Source organism: Notothenia rossii, assembly GCF_949606895.1.
Source record: "Notothenia rossii genome assembly, chromosome: 11".
Lineage (NCBI taxonomy): Eukaryota > Metazoa > Chordata > Actinopteri > Perciformes > Nototheniidae > Notothenia > Notothenia rossii.
This window is the reverse complement of record NC_136910.1, coordinates 32,962,260-32,975,013: the sequence shown is the minus strand read 5'-3', so window position 1 is coordinate 32,975,013 and position 12,754 is coordinate 32,962,260. Positions and strand designations below refer to the sequence as shown.

General features: G+C 41.8%; 1 protein-coding gene across 1 annotated transcript; it reads right to left on the bottom strand.

Moving 5' to 3' along the window:
- Positions 1-6,991: 6,991 nt before the first annotated feature.
- LOC307025297 (general transcription factor II-I repeat domain-containing protein 2B-like) lies at positions 6,992-9,578 on the bottom strand (the record flags this gene model as incomplete). Its single annotated transcript, XM_079659933.1, has 2 exons — positions 6,992-7,704; positions 7,828-9,578. Coding segments are annotated over 2 exons (1,752 nt in total). The 3' UTR covers positions 6,992-7,703.
- Positions 9,579-12,754: the final 3,176 nt, after the last annotated feature.

Sequence of the window (12,754 nt, the reverse complement as noted above, 5' to 3'; positions counted from 1 at the left end):
AAACCTAGATATGTGTATGTGGTCACCCTTTCAATGTCAATCCCTTGAAACTTTTTGCCATTTGAGAATATCATGAGTTTGGAGTTGTCTGCATTTAATACTAACTTGATTTGAGATAAATGGGATGGAATAACATCAAAGGCAGACTGGAGGAAATCAAGACTTTGCTCTAGGATGAACAATAAATAACAGTATCATCTGCATAAAAATGGAAAGCAGCATTTGAAAAATTATTAAAGATTATTTACATATATGGTGAAATTATTGGTCCTAATATGGAACCTTGGCGCACACCCTTTCAAATCAAATCAATCAAATCAAGTTTTATTTATATAGCACATTTATAAATGATTTTTGGTCGAGCCAAAGTGCTGTACAAATAATAAAAATACCCTACAGTAAAGACATTTTACAGCAAATACAACAGCAGTTTGTTCAGAATATCAGTATGAGAAGAAAACGACACCCTCTGTCCTTAGACCCTCACATCGTACAAGGAAAAACTTCCAGAGAAAACCCACAGTTTAAAGGGAAAAATGGGAGAAACCTCGGGGAGAGCAACAGAAGAGGGATCCCTCTCCCAGGACGGACAGACGTGCAATAGATGCCGTGTGTAAATTGAAAAGATAATACATTTTACAGCATAGGTTGACCAAATGTTAGGAAATGCATGTGTCTGTTATAAGAAGATGAATCCACGAAGATGTCAACAATCCTGTGGGAGCCTTCAGGGAGGCAGCACGACGAGACCCAGGCAGGACCGCAGAGACAGGTTTAGCCACGACCCAAAGTCCACGACTTAATCCAGAACTCAGGATAGAGGATCCAGGATGCGGGACCACAGCAAGAGGATCAGCCTCGACTCAAGATCCAGGCGTCGATATAGACACAAAAGAAGAACAATTTGGCTGGGTTAATCGGAACATGAGAATACACAGATACAGACAGACAGAAGGAAGAACAAGCACTCCCTTTGGAGTGATTTCTTTTAAATATTGAAGTTAAATGCATCAATCTGGTGCACTTTGAGAGCAAAATGAAGAGATATATGGATACCTCTCAACATCCATATGAAACAACTGTAAACAGATTTACTTTGTCTTTATGGATATAAAAGAAACTAAAGCCTGACTCCTACTGGTGGGTGGTTAAATTACTCCTCGTCCCTGAGTACACTCACCATCTTTCAGCAGGAAAGGAGAGAGGGAATCAATGGAGCTGCCAGGGAGGACACAGGGGAATCCAGACGGTGGTCTATGGGATGATGTAGACGTAGCTCTTTTTATGGACACCTGAGAGAAAGAGAGAGAGAAACATTATATACTGTATGTGTTCATATCTACTTTTTCAATATTATTATGTATTGTTTTATACTCACATTGTTAAAAAAGGTTCCAGAAGGCCTTGGGGACAGCAGTATCAGGGACTAGAGCTGCACAGGCTTTCATCAGCACTTCTCCTTCTTGAAATGCTTAACTAAAACATGACATTTACAATGGGTTCTGCTTTCATGAAAAATGTTCATATTCCCTCTGGAACATCACCATGCCATGATGAGACAGTATCATTCCATTTGGCTTGATACCTACAAGGAGAACCTACACGTTCTTTAGTGAGCTGCGTGGGATTCTGCCAGAGAAAACGCTGGCGATCTGGAACATCACCATGCGGGACGCGAGGGTGCCTCCTGTTGGGGCAGAACCTCTACTCCGCGCCGTTCCTATATGAGCGGGTTCTCAAAAGAAGGAAAAATTCAAAGCAGCCAGGATAAGGGTTTAACAATAATCTGCTTTAATGTTAAAACATACAAATACATCATCGAATCACGAAGCACTTTGCAGAGTAGTCCGGGCTCAGGTTCTAACCCCGTGTGAGACACGTCTCAGGAACGGCAAGTCAAAAACAAGAGCCCCGATCTTCAAAATGATCACAACATTTATACACAGAGTTCACTTCTGAGCGAGCTAGACAGTGAGTTGGCAGTATTCCATTGGTCGGTTTCCCTTCTGGGCGGGATCCCAGGTAGTAAGTCAGTTTGTTGATTCCATCGTTTGCTTCACAGTGTATGTGTGTTTGTGTGTGTGTGTGTGTGTGTGTGTTTCTGTCCCTCTGCCCTCAGGCAGATCCCCCAATCAATGATTCGGAGTCATGACAGAGGACTCTTTGACAGGACACATACTCATTCCCCCTAAACATCCTCAACACACAAACATCGTATCATGTATCTTCAACAGAAGTTAATTGTTCTTATCGCTTAATGGCTTCCCTGAACTTCCCTTCACCCCAAAGTCAGCTTACTAGGAATGAATACATTTTATTGATAAGCTCAAAAGGACCTTTATCTCATTTACTGCTGGGTGACCAGAGTCTCAAGGCCTGCAGGATGTGTAGGAGATAAACATTAATTCTACAAGACTTTAACTACATTATCTGAAAATGTATCTGGGACTTCCCCTGTTAATTGCAAGGACTATTGATAATTAACAGAGAGACCCTAGGGGCCTCTTCTTGGTATCTGCTAGGCAGAAGTCACTCAATGCAGAAATCACAAGTTTAACACACATTCTATATAAGGTGACATTAAAATGAATATACCAGATTGAACTTTCCTGCCATAACACGTTACTTTAATACTTCAAATAACTCAAATAATACTTCACTCCCAAACTGGGCAAAATAGGGCGTGCACTTGGTTGACCTCTGAAAACATAAAAAATCATTTTAGTATCTCTGTTGAGCATTGTTTCCATCTGCATTTGTTACAACATTGTACCTGCTTTGAGGTGTTAATGCTGGCCACAATGCCCCTCAAGTGTTCATCCCAGTCATTCTGGTCCTCACCGCAGTACTTGGCAAGTGCTTTTTTGATGGTTTGGTTGGTATGCTCATCTTGGCCATTGCACTGGGGATGGTAGGCTGAAGTGATGCAGTGTTTTACACCCAGTGCATCGAAAACACCACGGTTGACCTGCAGGTGATTTAGTGTACACCAATTACCCTGATCGTATTACATTGTTACACATAACACATACACTGTATTAGATAGATTATTGTACCTCATTCACAAATTCCCGTCCTTGGTCGGTAATGATCTCCTCGACAATCCCGAAATCGAGAAGAATGTTGATGATCTTTTTTGAGACCTCAGCAGCTGTTTGCTGGTAGAGAGTTTTTGCTACCACCCACTTCGTGAATAAATCGGTCGCTGTTAGAATGTATCTGCAATATGAAATGCAGAATGTTGTAAATACATACAGAATCACTGTCAATTATTTCCTTTCTTTTTAAACCAGAATCTTCACGTTTAGAACCTTTAAAGGAGGTTACACATGCTTCAGCCCATCATGATAGTACCTTTTGCCCTTAGCAGTGGTGGGAAGTGGGCCAATGAGTTCCACATCAAGGACAGTCCATGCCTCGGGAACATGAATCGGATGCAGTACGGGTGCAACCGTTTTAATGGCCTCGTGTTGCTGGCAGCGGGGACACTCATAAACCTTCGCAAATATCATACATTTTCAATCAGCAAAACAAACTTTAGGTATAAAGATGATAGAACAGAGAAAACTTTCAGAGGAGACAGAATTAAACTGTTCAAGTTCTGAAATATGTTTTTAGACAGCTCTGATGGAGCTCAAACTGTCTCACTCTGTTTCAATGTACACATACAACACATTTCTGTAAATCAATAATCAGTCAGTCAAAAACTCCCACCCATTTCTTCACGTCTTCCTGCATAGTGGACCAGTGGTACGTTGCCAAAACCTTCTCGGTGGTGCGCCTTCTCCCTGCATGACATCCGGAACCCAGGTTATCATGGCACTCCTTCAGGACATCGATAATTTGGTCCTTGGTGCACACAACCATCCTCTCATTGTCCTTGTACGTGTAGTACAAATCTCAAGCTGGCACATCAGGAACAAAAAAACAATCATTTAGACATGGGCAGAGATGACATTATGACTAAAAGCTGTTCAAGAAATCCAGTGGCAAATGGGGTTTAGACGTAACAACTACAGTAATAGTGTGTATACTAATAAAAAGAAAAAGGAGAAAAAAGCTGTGGAGTCCTTGCGATTTACTGAAAAATGTTGGAATATGATAAACCATTAGAGGTATGATCAATTTTGCACCAAAAAACACCATTAGATAAATAGATAGATAGATATATACTTTATTGAGCCCTAAAAGTAAAGGGATGTGAGGTTTATACCTCATAATAAAAAAGTATGTTCATGATGTAACCATGGTCTTATTCTGTTACTTACCTTTGATCAGGTATTGTTTGGATGCCCTCCGAATTAACGCCTTCCTTGTATCAGGCTTTTCAGCGGTGATGGTGAGATCGTGGTAACCACCATTGAGCACTTAGTGCTTTATCTCAGTATAAAAGCTCTCCATTTCTGTCATGAAAGTTAAGAACAAAAGAAAATATTACATACTACCTATGGCGCGAAAATGTCGCGGTCATTATGGGGAAGCGGAGGGATCGAGATCGGCATGAAGGTGTTCTTTTCACAATAATGACCAAGTCGCTGCACATTATCCCGCTTATTACATGGACACATTCTCATCAAAGTAACGATATGACTCCCAATATTAATTGAAATGCTTTTGTGGATTTAGAAAATGATTTTATTGATTTAAAAATAGTTGTATGTATTGATTGAAATGTACATGCATCCGCTTGAAAAATACTCCGTTGTTACTGTTTGAACTAAATTACCAACGGCACTGAACATAACAAAGGAACATATTACATATTGCCTATGTCGCGAAAATGTCGTATATATACATATTACATGGCTTAGTTGAATACTCGATTGTGATTGCTGCACATTATCCCTTACTTAATAAATACTTTTTTTGATAATCTATTATATAGAAAAGTATATCATATTGATATATAATATATAATTTCTTGATAATATATAATATAATCAAATATAACAATCAAAACGAAATTGGAAAAATAGTCCGTTGTTACTGTTTGAACTAACGTACCAAGGGCACTGAACATATTACATATTACCTACCATATTACGTTATATACTTCTTACCTTCGATTTCTCTTATTCTTCTCCTCATTCGTCTTTGTTTTTCTTCAAGTTTGTATTGTATTTCTTCAAGTTTTATGTTGTTGGTCAATGCACTTAAGCGTCAGCTAAATGCAATGTAATGTAATGATCAAAAGAAACCTCTATACTCTAGACAGCGTGGGTAAATTACCGTACAGCCAATCAGATGCGTGACATACTTGACGTCATGACGTCGTACGTCATGACGTCACTGGTAAGAGACGGACCCCGAACACATCTGGTGCCCCGAACGCATCTGGTACCGACACCGGCGCGGTTTTGGAAATGTTCATATTGATATTTTTTTAACTCTGGCTTTGTGATAAAAAAATATGGCAAAACGAAAACAGCCATGCCTCGCAGCTTTTGGATTCACAAGCAAAGAAACGAAGGAGTCTAAAAATGACAACGTGAACGGAAAACAACTTTTAGTTGGCCGTTAGGGTCGAGTTTGACAGCTCCTCACCGAGTTGAGTAAAGTTGGAACGATATTGGCAGATTCAGATTTCACGGATCAATAACTCATGAACAAAACGTTATTCAGACACAAATTACGTCTCCTAAGTACCGTGGTAAGGTTGACAATGAACTACAATCACATTTTGATAAAAAAAAAGCCAATACGTGCTGTCCTCCAAACTGGAAACATTACATTGGTCTCTATCCGCAGCCGGAGAAGAAACGAGTGCTCAGGGACCGTCTGCAAAGTGCAACTCCGAAAAAAGAGAAAACAATAATATTCAATCACTTCACATGTATACAGTATATTTATACCAAACTCACTACACACATCAATAGTCTCCTGTTTGCCATACTACAGCAGAGAGTTTGGAAGAATGTGCTTTTGAATAATTTTGGGGAATATTTATTATGTAAAATCTTCAATAAATATGGTATAATCTTCAATATCTTCACTATTATACAGTGGAGTGCTACCAAACTCACTACACACATCAATAGTCTCCTGTTGCTCATACTACAGCAGAGAGTTTGGAAGAATATGGTTTGGAATAATTTTGGCAAATATTTATACTGTATAATAGTAACGTTATTGAAGATGATGCTATGTTTATTGAAGATTTTACATTAGAAATATTCACCCAAATTATTCAAATTTTTTTTATTCAAAAGCACATTCTTCCAAACTCTCTCACGGAGGTGATGAGTCCGCCCACCGTGCACTTTGGGTCGGCCTTGGTCAATTTTGACCCCCCCAGCCTGTTTCACGTAAAAGTTTTTCGCTCAAATGACACCATGGAGGAATGTAACGGGAGTTGACAGGGGACTCTGCCCGCCTCCCGAGTGCCTATTTTCGGACACTTATTTTCACTTTCCCCCCTATTTTCCCCGGTTTTTAGGGGTTTCACAACTACCAATATTTACTAGTCGACACATTTTTCAAAAATAGTAGTCGACTAGTCGACTAGTCGTTACGTCATAATAAAGACACACAAAGAGAGGTGTACAACTGTATTTTATATTGGAACTCATACAGTAACATTAAACACTGCATTTTAATTTGTGTTACATGGCTGAGTAAATAACAAACACTGGACTCACCAAAATCGACAGCCAAAAACTCTTGTTTACATAACTGCCACGTAAATCCAGTGCGCAACACTTTATTCGCTGTCCTCCACGATAACGTCCACCTTTCCATATTTTTGGTTTGGTTTGAACACCAACGCATCGACATGTGAGGGAAGGAGGCTTGACTGCTTTCGGGTGACAGTGTTGCCTGCCAGGGAAAAAACCCTCTCACTCGGGGTGCTTGTGGCTGGAATAGCCAGGTAGCTCCTCGAAAGCGGGGGAAGCGGTGCACGTTTTCTGCCCACCACTCCAGTGGATTATCCATTGTGGGGATATGCGGTGTCCGCTGGCAGTAATCCCGTAGCTCAGGGGTGTCAAACTCATTTTCACCGAGGGCCACATCAGCATAATCGTTGCCCTCAAAGGGCCAGATGTAACTTATAAATGTAACTAAATGCAATGTAACTAAATGCAATGTAAAATAAATGTAACTACTCCTTAATGTTAAATAACTGAATTTATTACTTATTCAAGTTACAAATATTACATATATATTTGCATAGATGTAAAAAATATGTTTGCTTGTTGCTCTGTTATTATAACATAAATCCTTTTAATTTGTCAGGTTATGAAACCCATATTACTCCATCAATCAACGATCAAACTATCCAAGTGAATACAGAAAAATAACATCAAACACAAGTTATGACATTAACTTTGTTAAAAACTTGAAATAACAAATAACTGTAAAACCAACAATTGTGAGCTGCTAAGAACATGTGTGACAGATGTAGCATTTTACAAAAACAAATGGCTGCACACAGCCTTGCAGGGGGCATACATCCAACTCATGAGAGATGGTTTGATTACAGTAAACATTTGTTTGCAGAAACACATAAAACCTGCAAACACTAAATACATTGCTACACATATAAAGTAGTATATGTAATAAACTCAAAATAACAAAATAAGGGTTGTCTCAGTCCACAACTATATTGGTCAAGTTTTTAGGTTAGTTTTTGATGAGGAGATGCTGCCTGTCCTTGAACACACCATGTGGATCCCCTCTCCACCATCCTCATCCATTGATCATGTTCTGTAAATAACAAACACAAAACAAAATGCAAACACAATCATTACATTGCACATAGTTTAACTATTGTTCTTCTTGGTTGAATTGCATTTTATTATATATTATTAGGTTTTTTCAAATGCTTACCAATGTGTTTTCTGACCAGATGTCTGACACCGTTTTTCCGTGGCCAGTGTGTCAATGTCTGGTTTTAGGTCCTGTGCTGTAGCAATCCGTAGAACAGCGTGGAGGTTGTCGTCAGTGATGCGTGATCTGTGCTTGTTTTTGTTTAGATTCATTATTGAAAACATCTGTTCGCACAGATAGGTGCTCCCAAACATAGACAGAACACGGGCAGCATGAAGTCGAAGCTGTGGCATGAAAGCAGGGGGCAGTAGACGGTAAAAGTCCTGGATTGTAACATCCTGGAACTTTGCTCTCAGGCCACTATCGCTTTGAAGCTCTATTAACTCCATCTGAAGTTGTTGGGGTGCAGTGCACACGTCGGTGGTGAAAGGACTAGCAAAGATGGCAAATCCAGAGTGCTGTGGTCTGAAGTCAGAGAATCGCCGATCAAACTCATTCATCAACAGGCTCAGTTTGGTAGCTAACTGAGCACATGAGAAAGTACCGGGACATGAGGCTGAGATGCTCTGAGAAACAGGAAAGTGGGCAAGATTGTCCTGTTTCACTTGGCACATCCATAGGTCAAGTTTACGCTGGAAAGCCGTGATCGTGTCGGACATCTGCGTGATGACTTGTTTGCGTCCCTGCAGCTTCTGATTCAGTTGGGCGAGATGTTCGGTTATGTCACACAACATAGCAAAGTCACACAGCCAGTTTGGATCTGACAGTTCAGACAAGGGTTTTCCTTTACTCTGCATGAAAAGAGCAATGTCTTCCCTAAGCTCAAAAAATCGTTTGAGGACTTTGCTCCTACTCAGCCACCTTACTTCTGTATGGTACGGCACGTCTCCGTGCTCCGAGCCCATATCCTGCAAGAACAGCTGGAACTGACGATGATTCAGGCCACGCGCCCGAATGAAGTTCACTGTCTTCATGACCGTGGTCACTATAACATCCATCCCCAGCACCTTCCCGCACAAAGCTTCTTGATGGATAATGCAATGATACGTTATCAGAGGCGTGTGACAGTTACTTTCTTGCATTTTCTCCTTCATTAGTCCAACCAAGCCCACTTTTCTTCCACACATTGCAGGTGCACCGTCTGTAGTTAATCCCACCAAGTTTTCCCAGGGCAATGCGTTTTTACTGACGGACTTCTCCACCGCATCAAAAATGTCCCGTCCCGTTGTGGTCCCATGCATGGCAGCCACATCCAACAGCTCCTCAGTGACAGAGAGGTCCGACTTCACGCCTCTAATAAAAATAGATAGCTGCGCTGTATCCGTGTTGTCTGTGCTTTCATCAACAGCTAATGAAAAAGCTATGTAGCTGCGTGTCTCTTCGGCCAGCTGTGTTGCCAGGTTTCCTGCTAGTTCCTTAACTCGGTCCGCGATGGTGTTTCTTGATAAACTGACATTTTTAAAAGTCTGTATCTGGTCGGGACACACCTGCTCACAGACCTTCAGCATGCACTGCTTCAAAAACGCTCCCTCTGAAAAAGACTTTGAAGCGCGGGCGATTTCTTCAGCCACAACAAAGCTAGCTTTCACTGCCGCGTTGTTTTTGGTTGTGGCTTTCGCGAACACATTCTGCTGCGATCGCAGTTTGCCTTTTAATTCTTGGGCAATTTTTTGTTTTTCTTGATGGCTAAATTTGGCATACTTACCTCCGTGTTTGGTCTCAAAATGCCGACGTAGATTGTACTCTTTGACAACCGCCACCGCCTCATAACACAAAAGACATACCGGTTTTTCTCCTTGAAGCACAAACATGTATTCGCCTTCCCATCTTTCTTGAAACACCCTTCCATCTGCATCAATTTTTCTCTTCCTGGACATTTTGGGATCATTATTTGTATTTCTCAATTCCACTTGTTGGGAAAATCGCATCGATGTGGAAACACTGCAGTCTAGTGGCGGGATGCCGTCACTTCGCGGGTAACATAATCGGCATGTATTGTGGGAAATGTAGTTTTTGGTCACGGCACGCATTTGACTTATTTATTTTTAGACAATCAGACCTATTAAGAAAAAAAAAAAAATTAAGAAAAAAAAAAAAAAAAAAAAAGAAAAAAAAAAAAAATGCAATGTAATGTAATTAAGCTCTCGCGGGCCACATAAAATGACGTGGCGGGCCACATTTGGCCCGCGGGCCTTGAGTTTGACACGTCTGCCGTAGCTCATCATCCGCATCACTGTTGACCCATGCTTTCTTGCTGTTCGTTTGCCTCTGTTCAGTGCTGACGCCGGTCCGTTGCTCACTGGTGCTAGCATTACTGCTAGTGCTAGCTGTCGGCAGCGGGTGTCTCATCTTCAGATGGTTGCGCATAGCAGATGCATTTGTATTGTACTTCAGTACAGCTGTACACAACTGACACTTCCCTGTGGAGTTGGTTACATCTTCGTTGAAGTACTGCCATACATAAGAATGTCGGACGTGTTCTGGAGCATTTTGCAGCACCTCGTTTACCTCAATTTTTTTCACGACTAGTCGACTAGAGCCTACAGCGCCGACTAGTGGTAAAGGTAGTCGACTAGTCGATTAGTTGGTGAAACCCCTACCGGTTTTATTATTATTATTATTTTGGGCTATTTCACCCGGTTTCTACCGGGGACATCGCCCGGTCTCGGGTGTCCCCCCACGGCCTGTGTCCAGCCCCCCCCCCCCCCCCCCCACTCATCCATATATTAACGGATTTTGACAATTTTTGTTGCATTTTTCTCCTCTCACTGATCGAATGGCACTGTCAGAGGGCCTACACGCCGGCCCGGCCTAGTGCCGGTGCTCTGGCGGTTGTTCCTCCGAACTGCGGGTGCGACTCTGATGGCTGGGAGGGTGTGCTGCGTTGGGGTGGGGCAGTGGTGTAGTGGGCGTTGGACGCGGGGGTACACCGTACCCCCACTTATTTGAAGCATGATTTATTTTTGAATAGTCTAATACATCTAAAATAATTGCCAGTGTTATCATTTGCAAGTGTGTGTTTGTTGTATTAATGACGAAAACATAATAGGCAGATTTCACAGTAATTATAATAAAAACGTAGCTCAAGTATTTATTAGACCCTCCAGAAAAACGCGATTCTGCGATCGCAAAATTTACCGCATAATCAGAAAAATGGCGCAGAATTTTAAAAGGCCGCATATTTTCAAAAGGCCGCATAATCCCCGCATTTTTCCACACAAGGTTGAGAAAAAAAAAAGTTAACTCGTCTTGACGTTACGTCATCAGCTCGCGCATCACAGAATGTAAACAACACTGTATAGAGTGAACGTGTGGAGCTCACACGATAGAGAAAACACCGAGATGGAAAAAATCTAATCCATCTCATTTACCGACGAACATTTCTACTAAAGACCGGGCAAAAAGTGGGGGGAAACTATTCTGCACCCCGTGCAACTGTGTGTTGGAGCATAAGAGAAAATCGACGGTGACGACCCACTTTGATTCATTCAAACATTCGAAAATGCTTTCTGCTGCTGCGGACAAGAAAGCCAAACAACGCACGTTCACCGAGGCATCAACCTCCAAAACCCTTTCGAGGGCTACAAGAAACGAAGTGAGTAGCCTACAAGATTGAAGCTGGTCAGATAACGAACGAGTAAATGAAAACAGAATGAGGCGGAGAAGTGTGTGTGGGTGTGTGTGTGTGTGTGTGTGTGAGATTAAAATAGCGCAATTGCTTTTACAATAAATAAACATTGAATTTGTTTAATTGAATAGTAAAGGGGTTTAACGTTAGTGGCAGGTTGTGTGTGAGAGAGAATAAATAAGACAGCCCAATATTTAAAAAAATTGTTATTCTTTTTTCCCACATATTTAGCATATTTTGCAACTTTCCGCATATTTCGCAATTTCCTGCAATTTCACCGCATAAAATCACATAAAAACCCTGCATGTTTAATTGCATAATCAAGAATTTTAGCCCGCATAATCAAGGAATTTAGCCCGCATAATCAAGGATTTTTGCCCGCGTTTTTCTGGAGGGTCTAATTTATGCAACTTGATTTGAAGCGTGTGTGTGTGTGTGTGAGGGGCAGAACCGTGTGTGTAGGGTGACCAGCTGTCCCGCACTGTATATTGTCTAAACGGCATCATGTAAGTTGCGCTGACAGGCGACACAGAGGTCCCCCAAGCCCCCCCCCCCCCCCCCCCCCCCGTTGACAGTTCACGAGCGCGAGTGTCTCCCGTCCGCCCACCACCTCATCCACCCGGTAAAAAAATCCCCACTACACCACTGGGGTGGGGGACTTCCCCCACTCTGCGTGTCTCTTCCTTCCCGGTCCGGCTGATATGAAGCGTGACCAAGACGCACCGTCCAGGGGTCCCGCGGGTCCCGCAGCGGGGTGGAGGTTCCCAGCTGGAACCTCCACACCTCCGCAGCGTATATATAGGGACACTTTGTATTGTAGTTAATATCAGTACAGTATCACTTTTCATCACTAAGATTGATTGAACTGTTCTGCCCTTACAGCGCGTATCCCTATGCGTAGCTAGACAGTTAGCTAACATTTAAAAGTCCTCAAATAAAGACGCAAGGTTTTCTTTCTTGACTTTACTGTTCTTCTTTTACTTTGTAAAACTGTAACAATACAGAAATAAAACACATATAAGTATGCAGGCTTTACATAACATATAAGTAGCACGTACTGACAGTGGAGGTGTCCTGAGAGTGGAGGTCTGCAACGGAACTGTCCTGAGAGCGGAGGTCTGCAGGCAGACCCCTCTCGCTCAACGAGGCTCCCTCCTGTCAGATGGAGGGAGTAAATACAGCGGCAAGCTTTGGGACGGCCTCCCCTCTCTCCGGCCGAAACAGGAAATGCCGTAACTGTATGTAACAACGGTTTCAAATCAGCATCTCTTTGACAACAAATGTAAATTAATAACTCAAATAAAACTCCAAACATATTTCATTGTGTTACTTTTTTGTAAAGCTCTTTTAGTTTTAAAC